We start from the raw sequence: 20,178 nt of genomic DNA on the forward strand, positions 1-20,178 counted from the left end.
TCATCCGATTTCCATTAACTTTTTTTTTGTCGATCGGTATTGTAAATATCTTTCATTCGATGTATCATTTACGAGTATAGCGTTTAAATGTCCGGAGATATCTTCGAAAAACCGTAAAGCACTTATTGGGCCCCAGCTCAGGAGGGTTCGATCCAAAATCACTCATCTTCGAACTTAGCCTGTCTTTTGACATTACCAAACGGGGAAAAAAAGAATTTTCAAAATCGGATGCGTTTTACTCAAGTTATCGTGCAGACAGGCAGACGGACGGACGGACGGACGGACGGACAGACGGACATTTTTTTTCTTGCTGATTTTGCATCTCTGGACAACCACAATAGGTTTCCCCTTACTCAGGGAGTCCAATTCGACGTGTTACAAACGTATGCGTAAACCTATAAGACCCCAGTACTTCGTACGGGTCTAAAAAAGACTGTGGCTAAGCCTTACCAGTCCCTTACAACCTACTCGCTAACCGTATTATGTGCAGCGTACATCCTACGTTAATTTGCTTAGAGTAAGCGTTACATCCGCTATTTACAACATCAATTATACACCGTATAATATGCAAGGAAGCTCATTGAACCCACAACCCACAGTTTTACTGAATAAATTTGCATTTTCCGTCAAAGAAATGTTATTGCCGGAATAACATGATTCGTTGAAATTCCAAGAAATTTTTTTTTAAAGAATGCGGATGATTGTTAGGTTCAATGCTTGTAGAACTTTTCACAGAATTTATTTTCGCGAAAAATTTCCAAATTCGAATAAAAAATAATTGTCAGGGAGTTGGAGTACATTGAGTAAACTCCATTCAGAATTTATAGTCCTTTGTTAATAATTTATTAAAATGTTAGTGTTCTAACCAAAGACGTAATCACTCATAATCAGTATGTCTATCGCTACATTACGATTAAATCTGTTACTTAATTTGTTCAAAAACTAAACTAGTATTTGATGTGAAATCTCTTACTTCTTTAATTCTCTACTATACATTTTGCAACATAGGAGAACACTAGCCAAAGATTAATCATATCGTCGTTGTCGATAACAGATGACTAGCCGTTTCTGAAAGGTGCTATGCAATATAAACGTTTTACAAATTCCATTACATTTTGCACCTTGAAATCATTCAATTTTTCCACAATTATCCCCCAGATCAACTGCAAAGCCAATCCTATTTTACATTATGTTTTTATCCAATCTGCATAATAAAATCCATAGCTGATAGGCAAACACAGTCGCAATGCCATGATAGAATTAAATGCAACATAAAACACGCATTACCTATAGCCCTTCACAATAACTCTGTATTTTTGGATTTTAATCATAAATTGTTTGTTATCATACTCATTCTACCTGCCGCATCACCCTTGCATATAGAGGTGCAAAATATGTTAAATAATTTCGTTTCGATTATAAATGTTCGCTATTTGTACATAAATTTCGAACATTTAACATCGAACATTTTTCATAAATGAAGGACTGCATTGGGCTTTCCACATCCACTAAAGCATCCAATTTATTAATCGAACTAAACGTATAGTCGATGTATAAAATAAATATTTGATCGGCGTGTATCCGCTCATTGAAACCTATTCATGAAATTATTAAATTCTGTTAGCATTCACTTTTCAAGTACGTATGGTGGTACTGCTGAAAGTCATTTACATTTAAGAGTTATAATCCACTTAAAGAGTCGAGTTTTCAATTTTCGTAAAAATGGGGATCGTAGACCTTTCGATGGTGACATTTAACTAGAGTAGAGGTAGACGGTACATGGTAGTTGACATAACTAAATTTTCATAAACAAGCTTGCAGTAGTGTTTTTATTAAGTGTTTACCCTCTTGTTTTGTATTTTTTTAAAATTATTATTTCGTATTCGTGTAGCTCTTCCGCTTTATAATTTCCATTTCCATTTCGTAAACCAAACAAAAAGCTCTTTAATTACAGAGCACGCCCGTTGAATAACATCGGTTTAATCGGTTTAACTTGTTCTGTAAATAAAATGATAACACTCGGTATATGGATTTCAATTAACACAAAAACATTTTTTGCGAACGCATTTCATTGCGTATCGACACTTTATAATTCACTGAAAAATTAATTTAATTTTCCAATTCTTTTAGCGCTGCATACGACACAGTTTCGAAACAGAATGTGGCCATTAAAAAGCTGTCTAGACCATTTCAAAATGTTACACATGCTAAGCGAGCCTACAGGGAGTTCAAACTTATGAAATTAGTCAATCACAAAAATGTAAGTTCGAATTTCACTTTTTTCGATTTTTCTTTATTAATTGATGAACTGTGAAGGGTGGGGGTGAAGTTTGGCTTGCTAAAAGAAAGAATTTCACATGCACAATCGCTATAGATGTTACGTGATACGGATGGAGTCTGTGAAATTATTTATGGAATTTTTTTGTTGACCTACCGCGTCATAAATTGTATGAATCGCGTCCTTTTTTGTATTTATTTGATTCTCTCCCCCATCCTTCATACCAAAAATTAAATTTTGCTGGATCATTAGATGTAGTGTGGAGGAACAAGTTTTCTCATATTTTCCAGAGTTTTACATTTTTCCAAATTTCCAAATTTTTCTAAATTTGTGGGAAAATTAAGGAAAAATAGAAAATTAGTGAAAAATCAAAAAAATATTTCCCCAAAAATAGTTTCTTCTGATGGATATAAAGTACGTTAAAAAGTGAAAGGTATGAGCGAAAAGAGATGTTAAACCCTGACGCGTTATTTTTATAAAATATTTACTTGTTCATCGAGGGAACAGTTGCAAAATTTCATTTCGAGGGTGATGTTACACAATAAAGTCTCCCAAAGTTTCAGGCGAGGAAATACCTATTGTCTCACCTGCATTGTAAAAAAAAAATTATAACGAAAGCGCGAAAATAGTCATTTTCTCACCTAAGCTGAAACTTTGGAAGCCTAAATTTCTTGTTGATTGTGTAGCTTGTATTCCAGACCTCGGGAAGAAAAGTAGCGTCGCTCTGGCCACAAAAAACACCCTCTGAATGAAATTTCCAAGTTTTCTTCCTGATGGTAACAAATAATTATTTCATTCATGCGGAGTGAATAACCTTATTTTCTACACTCTGATGACAGTTCAGGTGAGAAATTTCTTATTTTCTCACGTCTTGTTTGGGGTGAACGAGAGTTGTTTCTTTTGCAACCAAGACACCACAGATGAAAAATTTCTGGCTCACATCGGCAAGAAATTCCAACAAATTACAACCATTGTTACAGCAATCGATTGCCATTACATAAGGCAACGCTAGAATAGATCATCTTCAAGTCCGTTTGAAATGCCATCCACGTTAAAAATAATGGCATTTGAATGAATTATTTTGAACCGCCGCTTATTGCTCGTTCTTTTTTTTACACAGGATTTCAAATCTAGTACTCAAATGGCAGCTATATTTGACATAAAAGTTTGGATTAAATAAAACACAACGAAACTAATCTGAGGTTACGTTTGAAAGTACCGTAACTTGAAGATGATCTACAGTCACAACTTGACTTGAAACATATCTGAATTAATTTCTGAAATCACCTGAGAAGCAATAAAAATCGATATCCCAACCGTTTCACTGTATTTATCAAGATAATTATTTTTAAACGGCAAAGATTTTCCTCGTTATGCTAGTTCGTTTGCTATATGCCATAAACGCAATCATTACTGCTGCTCTCGGAATAATTTCATTCCGGACATATAGAAATTGTTTTATCATGTTAACTTTAGCTAACATAATTACAAAAAACCATTAAAAAGTTGCTCACAGAATATATAAGTTATTAAAGCTGGAGCTTGAACGTAGCAACAGGATATCGTGTTTATTGCTATCATAGCAGAGAAAATCAATTCTTATTAGAATAGAATTTTATTAAACTATACCGATGAGAATATCTTCCAGTGGTAGGTTATTTTCTCGTGTGCATAATATTTTCCCATGCAGGTCAAACTTTCAGTAACTTTCTTATTAGATTTATTAGGTTGGAAAATTAACAAAGATAATTTTTAGCAGAGAATTTTTTTCGCCTGACCAAACATTTCTATTTGCATTTCCGGTGCATCGGTGTTGTTGCATTCGTAAATGTTTTCCATAGATTCCATAGCACAAGAACATGTATAGTATAGCTGGGAGGAAAGAGAAAAGCATTTCGTTTCTTTCCTATTAAAGTATGTTTTTTTACAGAAACTGCTAGGAATGGTAATTAAATGGTCGAAAAATGAGAATCTTATTCGTAAAAAATGTATTCTTACTTTATGATCTCCTACATGAAGTTTTCAACAATTATAATTACGATGACGAGATGTTAAAATTGTAAAATCTGTTACTTCTTTTGTTTTAAATAACGCCTGGTGCTTCATGACGATAACCGAATCTGTTACTTCTTTAGTTATGACATACATTTTACTATATGATAGAACACTTATCAGAGGTCATCGCTTAGCTGTGTTGTCGATAACAGATGACTGAGAACTTTGGAAATATTAAGCCTTGAATAAAGTCACTGAAAAAATTTCCACCTGAAAACCACCGATTCAAGCAGCTCTACCACGCAAACGACAATTCCGAGAGAGGCTAGATATACCTCGTTGAGCTCGTAATGAAGCAAGGATTCGAAGGGTACCATACTCGTAAAAAATCCAGATACGTTGAGTTTGTCCTCCATACAAATTGTTCAAAGATTTCGCGATATCACTCTTAAAAGATGGAACAAATAGATCAAATGGAACGAAGCAAAAATGGCAAAACAAAAATGAATCTGATGTTTCAACGTAGGAGATCAATAAACCATAAATTGGTCCACACCGGCAACTCTCAAAATGAGTTTAGTGTACATTTTGGTCTTTTAGTGATTTTTAGAAAAATCATTTGAACACGAGCGAATTTTACGCTAAGATAAGCATTAGTAAACTTGAGAGGAATACTTAAGATAACAATAACTACCACGAATGTGTTCTCTAATGTGTTGCAAATTTAGGTAAACTGTTCAAACTGACATAAACGGATCTTTTTATTGAAATCTCATACGTTTGCTGCAGTTATTTTCGTTTTAAATTTTTCCAAAAGATTTTTTACAAAGAGATATCAGCGAAAATACCGAATGAAACGCCCAAATGTAGACTGATCAATCGCCTAAAGGCCTTGTGTTTAATGAAAAACTTCATTTGTCGCAATGATTTTCTATAACAGCTCCAGGGGCTGGATTGGCTTGAAAAGTCCCTTGTACTACATACAACTGCATTCGTTCAAGACCCACAAATTAAAAATTTGCATAAAAAATAAGCCCTTCTTGAATCGCCGGACTTCACAGAATGGCCAGTCCGGCCTGAAGTACGCACTAGTCGAAGAAAAGTCCCAGTAAATCAATAAACAAAATCCCAAATAGTTGTTATTCCCTCCCGTCGCAGCGTGTGAACCACCTGAAAATATATTATTTTACGAATTTATCCCTTTTTCACTAGCTGCTCCAAAAATCCAAAAATCCAACATTCTTAATTCTTCTGACAATGTTGTCAACATAAAAAGTCGACATAAAAACCGCTCAAACTGACATAAATCTGGCACACGACACATTCAAGTACGGATTCGATATTGTATACGGCCATCGTCATATATTTATACACATTTTCCGTACTGGATACTGTGTAAAGGAAAAACAATTTAGATGAAAGTGGACGCATGCAGAAAGGTTTTCTTTTTTGCTAAGCGATTATGATGATTTGATGAATAAATCACGTCTTGGAAATGCTGAGCTGCTATTAGTCAAAAGGGATGGGAGACGGCAACGGTACGGACATATCACTAAATATAAATTTAAAAGAGAAACTTTCATGTTGTACGCAATAAAAGAAAAGCAGAAAAAAAACCCAGTGACTAGCACCGTATGTAACACGATAAAACTTGCATAAAATCCATTAATGCCAGACGAGGAGCGACAAAAAAAAACTCGGATTTTTTGTATTATTCCAATGGTGCGCTGCCTTACATATCGATTTAAATAAAATGTTGAATCCGAATGCAGAGACCAAAAAAAAACCGGCAGAACACACCAGTGTGGTGTCCACAACCTGTGTACTTATACGTTTTTGTTTTGCCCGTTTTAGATCATTGGTTTACTAAATGCTTTCACGCCTCAACGCACATTAGAAGAATTTCAAGATGTTTATCTGGTCATGGAACTTATGGATGCCAACCTATGTCAGGTCATACAAATGGATTTGGACCATGAACGAATGTCATATTTATTGTATCAAATGTTGTGCGGGATAAAGCATCTCCATTCGGCTGGAATAATCCACAGGGTATGCAATTGTTTTATTTTTAGTTTTTCGTTTGTGTGTGTTTCATTCAACCGTGATTCCATCTCTGCACCGCACAATGTTTTTTTTTAACCCATAAATATGCGAAATTGTGTCAATCCACAGGACTTAAAACCATCCAATATTGTTGTGAAATCCGATTGCACATTGAAAATATTGGACTTCGGTTTGGCTCGTACAGCCGGCACGACCTTCATGATGACACCGTATGTGGTAACAAGATACTATCGAGCACCGGAAGTCATACTCGGAATGGGATATAAAGAAAATGTTGACATATGGTCTGTAGGTTGTATAATGGGTGAAATGATTCGAGGTGGTGTTCTGTTCCCCGGTACCGATCACATTGACCAGTGGAACAAAATTATAGGTATGTACATGATGACATGGTCATCAGTAAATTTACAAATTTTTCGTTTTTTCAATACGACACCCAGGTGATTTGGGTTCTAATTATCATTTGCGAAATTAACACTGTGACCGTTACACATATAAGTCCCTGCATTGCAGTTATACATTCTGTGAAATTAGTCCACGAAATTGTTGTGTGGTTTGCTCATCATAATTATAGCAGCGGCAATGTCATTTATTTTTCACAAATTTTTATTAACTCGAAAATGCCATTAAGCATAGTGACTATGGGTTTTGTCACATTTCATTGCCTGATGGTAAATTACTCTGGACAGGCTCTAATATTCTCATCAACAATTTCATTTAAAATGCAACAGCAAAAAAGAATCCCATCATCGTGTCAGGTGCTTCCAATTAATGCTTTTTGTCGTTCATATCCCATATTCGTTATTTCCATTAAATTTGGGAGATTGTCATACGCAATGGGTATGTTGTGGTTCGAATCAACCAATGAAATATCATTTATCAATGTTTAATGGGACATTGTCTGCGACACACAGCTGGCAAATGCAGAATTCATACATTTCATTTTTTGTTATACAAACAGAACGTCATGCCATTACTGTGTTCATGTAATATGCTATCGGCGGGACCCAAAAAAAGCAACATTTTACTAAGGGACACAATGACAACAATGTGTCTATGAACGATTCGAACAAAGGAATTCCATAATTGTCGACGGATTCCTTCTGGGATTCGTACACAGTACAAAACATTTGTCACAATATCAGACATCACTGTAGCAGAGTCATGAACTGAATATTATGTACATTCGTCGAACGAATGGAATGTTACTGCAGCCAAAGCACTGCGTTTTTATTCCGTGATTAACATCTACATGATTGTAAACGGGTGGAAGTATAACGAGGTTGTTGTAACTCGCTTTTATGTAACGTCATGTTTTATAATGTCACGAAACGTATTCAAATTGGCCATTCACTTATATGAGCGATCTGAAATGTGAATGGAGGTGCTGTTCAATCGAGGAAAGCGTTGTTGTTACAACGTCTATTGAATGGGTATCTTCTCTAACTCTTCTGACTAAAGCATTAACACGTCAATATTGTCGGACATGCACTGCCCTTTCGGTTCCCTTCGAACTGCTCTCTAACAGAATCATGGAAAAAGAGATGACCCTTAAGCTCGTACAAACGGAAAGCTCATCGTAATAATAATCATCAGATCTGCTACTTCTTTTGTTCAACGTAATACAGAGTGTTTGATACAAAGTCTTTTACTTCATTAATTTCAAAATGCAATGTGAGCTATATAAGTGAACACCAGTCACAGCTAAATACTCATTGTGTCGTCTTTGTCGATAACAGATGGTCGTATATGTTAGAGACTGGGGAATGAATGGAGCCCGATGTTGTATTTTGTGTATTTTCACAAGAGTTTACTAAGTTGTTTCACGATTCAAGTACATCGATCATGTTACTTTGATTCTCCAACACCAGTCAGAGCTAAATACTCATTGTGACGTCTTTGTCGATAATAGATGGTTGTATAGAATCTTTTGAACTGGTTGGTTCGGTTGGTCATAGGCCAAGTCTCAACAATAATACTTTGGTGATATAACGAATGGTATATCTGAGCAGCTGTCTGAATTTTATTGTTTATTAGACTGGTCACAGTGTTATTTACGAAAATGATTTTGAATAAAAGATCAAAGGATCAAAGTCGTATTCGCAGAACGTGTCGCTAAAACAGCATCGCAATAGCATTCTTAGAGAGTTTTTTTTACCGATTAATCGCCATCCAGTTGTTGCATTTTGTGTTAATTTTTTGCCTTTTTCTTATCTCTTCCAGAACAATTGGGAACACCATCCTCATCATTTATGGCTAGATTACAGCCAACTGTAAGAAACTATGTAGAAAACCGACCCAGATATGCAGGCTATGCCTTTGATCGATTATTCCCAGACGTACTGTTTCCAAGTGATTCAAGTGAACACAGTCGTTTAAAGGCTAGCCAGGCAAGAGATTTACTTAGCCGAATGCTTGTTGTAGATCCAGAACATAGAATTTCTGTTGACCAAGCACTGGTACATAGTTATATACATGTATGGTATGATGAAAGTGAAGTGAATGCGGTGAGTATGAAAAGTTTGGTTAGTACGTCAGTTAAGAATTTAGGGGCTAACAACAGAACTGTAAATTAACAAATCGCTACCCTTCCGTTGAATAGTTGGAATTAATGGAAATTTTTTACAGCCGGCACCCGGTCCATACGATCACAGTGTCGACGAACGTGAACATACGGTCGAACAATGGAAGGAACTGATCTATCAGGAAGTTATGGAATATGAGGCGCGCAGCAATAATGTCGAGCCAGTTGACGGCAATTCACGGTAGAGCATAGCTTTAACTAATGGAAGAAAAAAAATTCTGAGAGAAAAATAATTTCTTTTCTGAGTGAGAGAATTTAAAGAGAGAGTGAGATAGGGATGGATAACAAAATGATTGATTGATTGGTATAAATAACGGAAGTGAAATTTGGTGCAAGGATTGAATTTTGCGTGGACATGGACAAAGAAACATTTGAGTCAAATAATTTTGAGTTTCTCTCTGTCCGTAATAAAATGGTGGGACTCGTGTAACAAGAAATACAAAAAATATTTTGCTGTTATGTAAATATTGGTAGAAATTTGTTTTTTTAATTTATAAAATCCAGAAATTAATTGAGAAATGGAAGAAAAAACTTTTTTTGTCTGAGACTTTGTGTCTTCATATCGGTTCAAAATTTTTCGAGATTAAATTTTCGTTCCATGTCTGGAATCTAGAAATATGTTTTTGATGCGTTGAATTACAAACCAAATTTTCATCTTAATTCAACGAACATTTTTCCATTATGTAAAACGTAAACAAAAAACAAAAATTGTAGTTGTATGTTAACCGACTGAGAAATTACGAAAAAAAAAAAAACAAAAACAAAAAAAGTTCATTGTAAATCGATGTATAAAATAATTGTATGTGATATGGCAAACAAACATCAGTCGTATAATTAAATGGGGTTTCATGTAAAAAAAAGACAGAAAGAAGATGAATAAAAAAAAATCATTTTTCGAACAACAATCGAAAAATTTACTCAGTTTTATATTCGTTCCAACGGACACACTTTAGGTAGTTCAAGTGAAAATTTCTAGTTTGACCATTCTAGTTTATCATAACAAACAATTTATTGAATTTTACAATATAACAGAAACTTCTAGCTGGGATTGTCACGTCAGGGTTGTGTTTAACATTTTTTAAACGATTCAATCTAGTACTTCTATTGTTCAAAGTATCGCGTAGTGTTTGATACCGAATCTTGTACTTCACTAGTTTTGCTATACAAGTTTTGCTGTATAAGAGAACACCAACCAGAGATCATCTCGATTTATTTTGGTGATCGGTGTCGATAACAGATGATTGACTAAAAGTTCCAAATATCTGAATCAATTTGTCAGAATCGAAACGCTTACGGTGAACTATGCGATGATATCCGTTTTCTTGGTAAAAATGTCAGTCACTTTATCTCCTATCTGTGAAAAAATCTGCGCTGATTCACGGCTGTTAGTTATCAACTTTTAAAAAAAAATCATTCGGAACTTCACAAGACGTGATATCAGTGAGGGTTTCGACGAAAGTTTCGTTGATATTTTTTGTGAACATTAATGAACATTTTGTCACATTTTCTCCTCATAAAGGCATAATTCCAATAAGTAGGGTAATTAGGCTAGTTACAGGCTAGTTGACAGGCACTCTCACGATCACTGAAAAGGAAATCGAGTCATATAATACGTGTTTCAGAGAGATGAGATAAAACCAGGGGCTCGTAACATAAACTTTATCACCAAGAACGAAGCGATGATTTTGCGTCAAATCACCGTTGTTTCTCTGGAGATTCATCAGCGATTTACCGTAGATTTCCCAGCGATTCTACTGCTTCCGATATCCATCGGTGGTTCATAGTTGATTCATCGGTGATTCACCTATTATTTATCACCGATTCACCAAAGATTCATCGGCGATTCACCGAGGATTCATCTGAGATTTACCGAAGATTCATCGGCGATTCACCGAAGATTCATCGTAGATTCGAAGACTCTTCGGCGATTCTTTAAAGACTCATCGGCGATTCACCGAAGATTCATGAGCGATTCACCGGAAGATTCATTGGCGATTCACCAAAGTTTCATCGACGATTCACGAAAGATTCATTGACGATTCACCAAAGATTCATCGATGATTCACCAAAGATTCATCGATGATTCACCAAAGATTCATCGATGATTCACCAAATATTCATCGATGATTCACCGGGATATTGAAACTGTGCACACACAGATAACGAGATCCTCGTAACTTCCCCATTTATCCCATCAATCTATGTTTCCCATCATTGCCTTCAATTATTTTCCCATTATAGCTGTAAATAATGAGCAAAGCCAACACTGATGTCGTTAAAAATCCCTCGAATAAACGTTTCTGTGATTCACGTAAATTTTTTCAAATTTTCAAGTATATTTCCCACTCCTAACTCAAAAACAAAACAAACAAAAATTCCACTTCTGCTTGGCTTTAACAATATGGGGGCGCGCATTTTTCCAATAAAGTAAAGAAACAAATTTAATTAAAAATGAAAAAAAAAATATTGGACAATAAGTCACATTCAAGTAAAGATTAAAAAATAAACGCAAAATAGTAAAATGAAACAAATTACTTTCAATCACTCACCAGTTCTCTAACAAATAAAGAAAATTTGTAAAAAAAATAACAATTTCACACTCAAAAGAAAGGAGAAATTCAAATAAAAAAATGAAAAACAAAGGAAAAAGTAAAAAAATTATTGTAATTAAAATGAAAAAATTAATTAAATTGAAAGATGATAAAAACGGCAGGTGTAAAATGGAAGTAAAAAGTAAAAAATTGTTGTTTTAATGTTTTTGTAGATGAAAAATAAAAATTGCAAATAAATAATTTTAGACGTTAATTTAGGGTTACATTTGAATTAATTTAAATACCAGAAAAAGTAAACAAAAAAAAATAACATTTAAAGATAAAAAATATTAAAATCTAAGAAAATAAAAAGTAAAAAACTAGCCGTCAACTAGTTAAAAAAAAGGAAAAAAAAACTAAAATTTAAACAAATAAAATAACCAAACAAACAAAAAAATCTACAAAAAATAATCTGCATTTTAGTCGACATACCATAGACTTAATGAAGAAGATGGAAAATTTGAATGGAACAATTTTTCTCCATAGAAAAACGATGGAATAATGGCAACTGAAAGTTTTATTTATTCAATGAAGGGAGATTCAAACTGTGTCATAACCTCAGGGCCCAAAATCCCTTCCGGCGTTGAATGCCTAATATTTGCAAAATGTCCTTCGTTACAAAAAAAAACTCTTCAGGCAACGCCCGAATCCATTGGAGTCAGTCTGGACCTGCCTAATGTTCATAGTAGTTGATAAAGTCTGTGACAGGCTGTCTGATGCGAATTCTGTTAATCGATTAGAGTTGTAGATTAAAGGGAAGTAATCTAGACGGAGAGGGGGGAGACGTGCTGTTAAACGGTTGAAAGCAATTTAAAATTGCTGCAAACTTTGTTAGCCATTCCTCCACCTGTACCTCAAGCTCTATCGAGAATCGGATTTCATACGACAGACTACTTGTACCCATAGTGCTGTGTTTTCATGGAGATTATCGGGAATTTTGTACAATCGGAACTTTAACTGTCATTCAACAGAAATTCAACTCCGAAAAGTATGAGGTGAATTTGGAAGTTCATTTTGAGTGGTCCAAGTTGCCGAATGTGGTAGACACGGCACGACCCGACACTGCACTGTATAACTTACTCATCCAAACTTTCTTTCCTGCCAGCCGGACAAAAAATCCATCGGCTCCACAATCGTTTGAATTATCAAAAGTTTGTGCCAGTAGAGAGTTTGTAAATCAACAGAACTCATTCCCGTTTACAATCCACATTTTGTAGACACCTTTACCGAAGACTTTGTTTTGGTTGCTCAATGTAGATAGTCCATTTACACGAATTACAATACTTACACGCATCAACACACAGTGACGGAGCTCAAGATGGAAACTCCCAGTTTAAACTTTTGATGCTGCGATAATCTACCGTTTCTCGCAATTTTCTGCTTGTGGAATTAATCCAATCAAATGATCACGTAGAAGGTCTTCGTCGGGAATATTTTCGTAGTAGAATCCGTTGACAGATGTCGGATGTATTGAAAATCCCCAACAGTGAACCTCTTCGATCCAAAGTGTTCCACACCCGGTCAACGACATATTTTATAGATTCTTCATCTTTTATCGTTTTCCTTCGAATCGACAATTTTGTAATCCGTTAATTTGGCTGTAACGCTTGTCTAATTAATCCGTAATTTGATCTCAGCATGAATTCTTTCAGACCTAACAAAATTAACACAAAATTAAGGAATCCGCATCCATGCATGGATCATTCCCAGCCAGCGAAGATGTTCGGTCTTTTGTTGATCATCAATTGGTCCTAAAACATCAGAAATCATATGTTTGTCCCGATTCGGGACAACAAATCGCCAAATTTGGTTGAATCAAATGAAGTAATAGATTCGATGAGTGAATAGTTAAATGCAGAAAGGGATGTGTCACATCAGTGAATTATAAGAAAAATGAAAATGAATGAATTTAGCTTAGCTTTAAATAAGTTGACAATGTCAATAGAAGTCTTTTTTGATGGTCAGCCTATTCGGATAGGATGTAAAATGACGGAAATATCATTTTTGTGAGAATTCAATAGTGTAACGTGTCCCTTCTCCGCATTTAAGTATTGAATTGTACTATTAATACGCTCTTCGTCAGTGAAAGGCTTACCTAGGATTTATTTAGTCGAAAATCGATGCCATTAAATGTCATCTGTTGATTGATTACTCCGATTTGGTGGTAGTGGCTATTATCTTCTGTTGGCTGGGACTATACATTGTAAAAAATGACTTGCAAACATGAGAAAAGATATAAAAAAAATTTAAAGTAAACGTCCATTATAATGAAAAGTCGCTTTATATAACTTAATATTTCATATTAGGGTATTTATTGTAAAGAACACAAAAACAAAAAAAAAAAAACAAAAAAAAATTAAGAGAAAAAACGATGAAAACGATTTTTAATTTGTAAGAAATTAAAATAAAAAATGACAAAGAAATAGACAGAATGAAAACAATGAAAACTGAGAAATAAAAAAAAACAAAATGAAAGAAACAAACAAAATCAACAAAAAGTGGATGAAGATGAAATGTTTAATTACCAAGCAATATAAATTAAAATAAAATTAAAAATCCTTTTTGACACTGCAACACCTCACAACCAATTAAGTAAAAGAAAACTTCGAAATGCTCCAAATTACGAAATGAAAACCAAAATATTCAATCAAATAAACAATTTGATGCTAACAATCGAAACCTAAAACTTGCATGTTACGCTGCTATGTCTGTTCTGCGAACTCTATCGTAAGTGGCCAATATGAACCTCAGGAAAATTTGGCAGCGTTTGGTGCGCAAAACGGACTCTATTTCATCAAAACCACATGAACACAACTTTAATCCAACTCCAATATTATGCGAAATATTCAAATACATGCTTGTACGTGCAGCGAGGGCTGTGTTTTTCATCAATCGGCGTCCTCAACATGTAAAGTACTGTGCGTAGCTCGAACGAAAAATGAACAGACACTTTTTCGTGTGAATATTGACCTCGGCGACGCCTCGGATCAACAAACATTCCCGCGAAAACTATACTTTCCGTTCTACGTTCCGCAAATTTCAATGTATTGCAGAATTTACAACAGCTGTTCTTTAACTTTCTACTGTTTACATCAGCTGTGTTTCACTTATTCACTTACACACACTCGTGTGAGAGGGTAATCCGACAAATCGAATACTGTCATAAACAATAGCAGCTTTTTTCCCGAGTTCAATACAACGTTTTTCCCAACCAAGGCTCCCGAAGTTTTAGCTGAGGTGAGTAAAAAAAAAACTCTTTTCTCGCCTGTGTTGTGAAAATATACATGATTTGCATCCCTTCGATGTGCGTACATACTAGATTGTTGCTGAAAGCAAAATGAATATTTCGCGATTGGAGTAGGTAGGACTTCCCTTTCAGTTTGCAATAGTACTATCTGTACTGATTTAGAAAAATCGTTTTTTTTTTCGACCGAGGTCCTAATGTTTCCATTGGAAAATTACGACGTTGGGCTGAAGAATCAATTTCTTTACTGAGCTACAAACAATGTTTCCTGCAACATGGAACTACATCGATTATGAAAACAAGTTATTCTGTTCATTACCATTAAAAATCGTTCAGAATCGAGGTAGATTATGCTAAATATGGTCGACTGTAGTTGTGCATTGCGGAAACATTTTCCTAAACACAAATTTAGAGAAAAATTAAATTAATTACCAAAACAAAAATGAATTAAATGGAAGAGAAACACTTCACATTCTATAGCGAGTTAAACAAAGGAAAAAAAACTTAAAATGGAAAAGCAGTGAAAATTGTAAGAGATGATGAGGATGATTAACAAAACAAAAAAAATGTCATAAACTATGCCAATATTAAAACATTCAATAAAAAAACAAAATTATTTGATATAAACACCACAACACACGAATTAACACAGTAAATAAACAAGAAAAAAAAGTTAAATAAACATAAATTAAAAAACCAAACCCTTTCATATGAAGAGTATTTTCTCCAGTTTATTGAAGACAAAAAAGAAAAAAAAACAAAAAATTATATAAAAATTATATAAAATAAAAAAAAACAAAACAAATTATTTCTAAAACATCTAAAACCTTTCGTTCAATCATTATTTCCCGCCACTCATATCGACGATTTCGTTAGGAGGCATACTTTTAGCTGAAACTACACTCGGCTATTCGAACGCTTCGCATTGTATTGTCAGCAGATTCTATTTTTGGGAAAGACTTGCTATATTTTCTTGAATCTTCAAAAAAAATCAGAAAATTCGTAAAAATATAAGAAAAACCCAGGAAAATGTAGGAAGCAAAATATAGGAAAGTTCAGGAAAATGTAGGAAAACTCAGGAAAATCTGCGAAAAACGTTTCCTCAAAAACAAGTTTCCAAACCGAACCTTTGAACCTCGAGTTTTTGACATAAAGAACCATAACCCGAACCCGCACCATCTTTTTGTGCGGTTCAGAAAATCGGTTGATTTTTATCCTTTTAACCTGTTACAGACGGCAAGCATATGACCAATATTATTATCGAGTCTCGATTATTATCGGGTCTATTACTTCCATCGATACTCTGTATTTTTGATCCGTTGATTCCAAATCTTCTACTTCAATTTTTTAACATACATTTTACTATATAAAGGACCGTATCACGGCATCGGGGAATCTGGCACGGCCTTTTACGACATGTAACGAAAAGTCATGACTGTGCCGGACTCGCCCCTTGAGATGAATCTGGCACACCATCAATTTGTATGGTGTGTCAGTTTACCCCACGCCCATATCACCAAGAGCTTGTCATTATTTTTGTCGTCTTTATCAATAACAGATGATAAGCCGTATGTGACAGCGCATGTGACAAGTGGATAGCAGATTTTCTCCTTACATTTCAACTGTGTCAAATTAGTCAATTCCCACTAAAACTAATAGAGATAGTTCCACATTTATAGGTATAACGTGTGAAATGTTAGTAATTTTGATATTATATTTTGGACCGAACCGGCCTAACCCCTCAACTTCGAGTTTGTTAACATAAGCGACCGAACTGCAAGTTGAACACTTTTCTGAATTAAGAACCGTAGCCCGAGCCCGAACCGTTTTTTTTACCCGAACAGATAACCGAACAAGGTTCGGGAAGCCGCCCAAAAACGATCTCTTATTTTCGCTGATATTTTTCTACAAAAGTCCTTTTTCGACAAGTAAGGCTTAATTTCCACTTACAAAACAAAACCACTCCGTTTCGCCTCCGTTTAGCTAAAAAGCGCCCCTTTTCTTTTCTATTGTTTAAAGTGTAAGCGGAGTGCTGTTTTCGTAAGTGGAAATCAAGACTAACCACTACTGAGCTTTCAACCAAAAATAGATTGTGATGCCCATGCCACAAACAAATCCATTTTATTGTTTAAAGCTAACACATCTGTGGTCCTTATGCTAACATTTTTCAAAAAAGGATTTTTGACAAAAGATATCCAGCGAAAATATTGTACGCCCTAATGGAGGCTCTTAACAAAGCATCCATTACCTCGCCCATTACTCTTAAATGAACATAAAACACTCTTCAGAACCAACTTAGTGTGGCAGCTAGACAAACAAATCAACACGTAAGTATAAGGGACCTTTTTCTTCACACTGAATGATGAGCGCCTCATTATTCCTCTGGATGATCTATCTAAAAGTGTGTGGTAATACTGCTTGCTCCACTCATGTTATAGGTATGATCAATATTATACTAGTTTCCAATGATTTAATTCTACTTTTTGAGATACCATCGAAGCAAGATCTTTTGTACAGTGCTCAGAGGTAAGTTGTAAGACCTAACACCTAAGTGTCATCTATGATGTACTCTAGGAGTGAAACTAATAGGAGTTAGAATATATCGGTGTCTTCCAACAATCTCTTTGCCAATAAGTAGTGCTAGAAGATATCCACTTAATTATCTCGGACTTCATTCATCTTTGTTTTGTTACCAATAATATGGTGTACACTGGCATCTCATTCGAGTAATGGAAAGCAGAGGATTAACCAGTACGCTATTAAGTTGTAAATTTGCTCACGGAAAAATTCCCCGCGATCGCGATAAACCAGTTTTTTTTTCATTTTCTGGTCCCAAGTCGACAAAGGGCCGTACTGTCTTCTAAGGACATTGAAATACAGTCTTCACACACGCCTTGACTTGACTTGAACATAACAAATTGGTGCATGTGCACATACCCGGTAGAGCTTGAACGTGAGAACTTCAGAGTACAGCCTTCACACAAGTCTCAACAAAAAATGTCCCAGGAAGACAGTATAATAATACTCACTAGCTCCCCGGGAAATGAGTAATTACGTCATTAACATGAGCATTAAATCGCATTTCCCAAGTGGTTAGTGAGTAAAATATAACTTATAACGCAATAGTTTGGAACTCAATATTTTGCCTTGTGTGGTTGTATCCTTCGCCTTCGACTCGAGTTGCAAAAACCACACGTGGCAAAATTTGCTATCGGAGTGACGCGCTCCTTCGGTACTGAACCTACGATTTCTGAGGGAACAGTCAGAGTAGAAATATTTCTCCAGTGCGTTGATTTCTCCCATGAATACGTGGTTCAAGCCAATGAAAGTAGATAAGTAGGTATGGCCAGTCCATACAAGTCGGAGCACATACGGATTTGCATGGCGCCACCTCAAACGAACTCATTTCTAGTGGAAATTTGCACTAGAAATGAGTTCGTTTGAGGTGGCGCCTTGCAAATCCGTATGTGCTCCGGCTAGAACAAATTTGAACGTTTGGCCATACCTATCTATTTACTTTCATTGGTTCAAGCAACAGTAGCACTTTTTCTAGTAAAAGCCTACGTTCAAATCTCACATACCAGAATAGCCTCACGGGCTATTGCGATTTGCGACAGGTCACAACAGTTTGGAATATCTAACCCATTCCTGCAAACGATTCCAGACCACTAAAAATCACTCAAACTGGAAAACTACCAAAAAATGTGTGAGGCCTGTCCGGCCAATTGATTTCTTCTCGGTAGGCAGACTTCACCAAAAGAAATCCTGATTTTAGACGAAAGATCCGTATACGAACGTAACCGACAAGTCAAGCCGTCCGGGAATAAATTCATTTAATTAGAACAGCAAAATTACAGATGAATTACAAGACAGAAACTTATTCGAATAAAAATTGTGTCAGTGTGACGGGACCAGCAAATGTGTATCGAAACCGTTAAAATATTCGTGTTCGAGCATCCTCTTTGCAGATATACGTTTTATCGGATCATAAACCAGTGTCTGGGCTAATAAGTCTAGGCCCACTGCACTCATTCCTTTGACCTGAAAGCAAAACGGAAGCGGAAGTTCGATTTGTGCTTGCGAAACATTTGATTCGACGGCAATGTTACCTGTTTCTCTAATTGGACTTGGTTCCAGCAGGGGAAATTGGTTTTGTAGTCCTGCAGTTCGGTCACACCTGGCCAAATGTCTTCGGTGGGAGTTTTCAGAATTCTGTGATTTCAATGCAATCGAGTCCGGTTAATCAGTACAGATCCACGGTAGGCAGAAACAAATTACCTGAACATTCGAAACAATTGATCGATTTCGGAGTCTCCTTGGAACAGTGGTTTACGCGTGACCATTTCAGCGAAAATACATCCAAGCGACCAGACATCAACGGGGCAGGAGTATCGCTGTGATCCGAGCAGTACTTCGGGCGCACGATACCACAATGTGACAATTTCGTGGGTGTACACGCGAACGGGGATGCCAAATGAACGGCCCAGACCGAAATCGGCTACCTGTAACGATTGGTGTTGAAGGAATGACAGTTCTTGCTACTAATAAGACAGGTGCCACCACTGACTTTGATAACGCCTTTTTGGTCGATCAATAGGTTCTGTGGTTTCAGATCGCGATGGAGAACTCGTCTTCGATGACAGAACAACATAGCGGAAGTTATTTGGTACATGTACGATCGGACTAGATCGGGGTTCATCATTTTCCCTTGCGGCAATGTGTCCATATATTTCTTCAGATCCATCGACAAAAACTCAAATATCAAGTACAGTCTACTCTCCTCCATTAGCACGTCTTTCAGGTTCACCACATTCGGATGCTTCAACTCTTTCAGCAACGATATTTCACTGTAATTACCAAAAGCAAAACGTAAACACTACGATGATGCACGACAAAAACAACCAATCGAATGGAAATACCGAATAGCAGTTGATGGAATGCCTTCGTCCTCTGATTCCAGTCGAATTTTTTTCATCGCAACTACTTCACCGGTTAGTTTGTTTCGTCCCTTATATACAACGCCGTACGTCCCTTCGCCAATTTTTTCAATTTTCTCGAAATCTTCCATTTGATCAAATGTTGTAACCGTAAAGGATAGGCCGCCAAAATGTTTAGGTTATGTGAGAACGATCACTTTATCGTAACGAAAATAAAAACGAAAAAAACGACGAAATTCAGCTCAAATCAATGTTAGCGACATGCAGAAGGCTCTACGCAACAAACCGAATCGAAATATTGAACCGGGCGATGTGAATCCAGAACGAAAATGGGAAATGTTTGGTCGTTGGTTTCGTTTCAATGAAATTCGTTGAATCGTTTCGTTTGAAAGTGGATTATTGAATGTCAAATTACAGAATTACCGGAAGGTGGCGCAACGGGAGTCGATTTGATGACAGTGTGATGCGTTCTTTATTTTGAT

General features: G+C 35.8%; 2 protein-coding genes across 6 annotated transcripts in view; one reads left to right on the top strand and one right to left on the bottom strand.

Annotated features, from left to right (window-relative positions):
- LOC119078838 (stress-activated protein kinase JNK) overlaps window positions 1-11,427 on the top strand; it is a 54,685-nt gene extending 43,258 nt beyond the window's left edge. For 3 of the 5 annotated variants that reach the window (XM_037186540.1, XM_037186542.1, XM_037186541.1), the window contains 5 exons: window positions 2,131-2,260; window positions 6,128-6,325; window positions 6,449-6,713; window positions 8,564-8,907; window positions 8,969-11,427. In XM_037186540.1, coding sequence (XP_037042435.1) covers window positions 2,131-2,260; window positions 6,128-6,325; window positions 6,449-6,713; window positions 8,564-8,907; window positions 8,969-9,109 — 1,078 coding nt within the window. In that variant the 3' untranslated portion in view covers window positions 9,110-11,427. The remainder of the gene's footprint in view (window positions 1-2,130; window positions 2,261-6,127; window positions 6,326-6,448; window positions 6,714-8,563; window positions 8,908-8,968) is intronic. The other 2 variants (XM_037186544.1, XM_037186543.1) reach the window with 1 other exon arrangement.
- Window positions 11,428-18,575: 7,148 nt separating this feature from the next.
- On the bottom strand, window positions 18,576-20,102 carry LOC119078841 (cyclin-dependent kinase 1). The gene is made up of 5 exons (XM_037186547.1): window positions 19,679-20,102; window positions 19,327-19,606; window positions 19,038-19,261; window positions 18,869-18,971; window positions 18,576-18,800 (listed from the first exon to the last, which is right to left on the bottom strand). The coding sequence occupies exons 1-5, from the start codon at window positions 19,825-19,827 to the stop codon at window positions 18,657-18,659; spliced, it is 900 nt and encodes a 299-aa protein (XP_037042442.1). The 5' UTR covers window positions 19,828-20,102; the 3' UTR covers window positions 18,576-18,656.
- Window positions 20,103-20,178: the final 76 nt, after the last annotated feature.

Source organism: Bradysia coprophila, unplaced genomic scaffold (assembly GCF_014529535.1).
Source record: "Bradysia coprophila strain Holo2 unplaced genomic scaffold, BU_Bcop_v1 contig_297, whole genome shotgun sequence".
Taxonomy (NCBI): Eukaryota; Metazoa; Arthropoda; class Insecta; order Diptera; family Sciaridae; genus Bradysia; species Bradysia coprophila.

Coding starts and splice junctions, on each gene's coding strand:
- LOC119078841 (XM_037186547.1), bottom strand. CDS start 19,827: ATGGAAGATTTCGAGAAAATTGAAAAAATTGGCGAAGGGACGTACGGC. Junction 18,972..19,037: donor CAATTGTTTCGAATGTTCAG/GTAATTTGTTTC, acceptor TTGAAATCACAG/AATTCTGAAAACTCCCACCG. Junction 18,801..18,868: donor AAGTCCAATTAGAGAAACAG/GTAACATTGCCG, acceptor TTTTGCTTTCAG/GTCAAAGGAATGAGTGCAGT.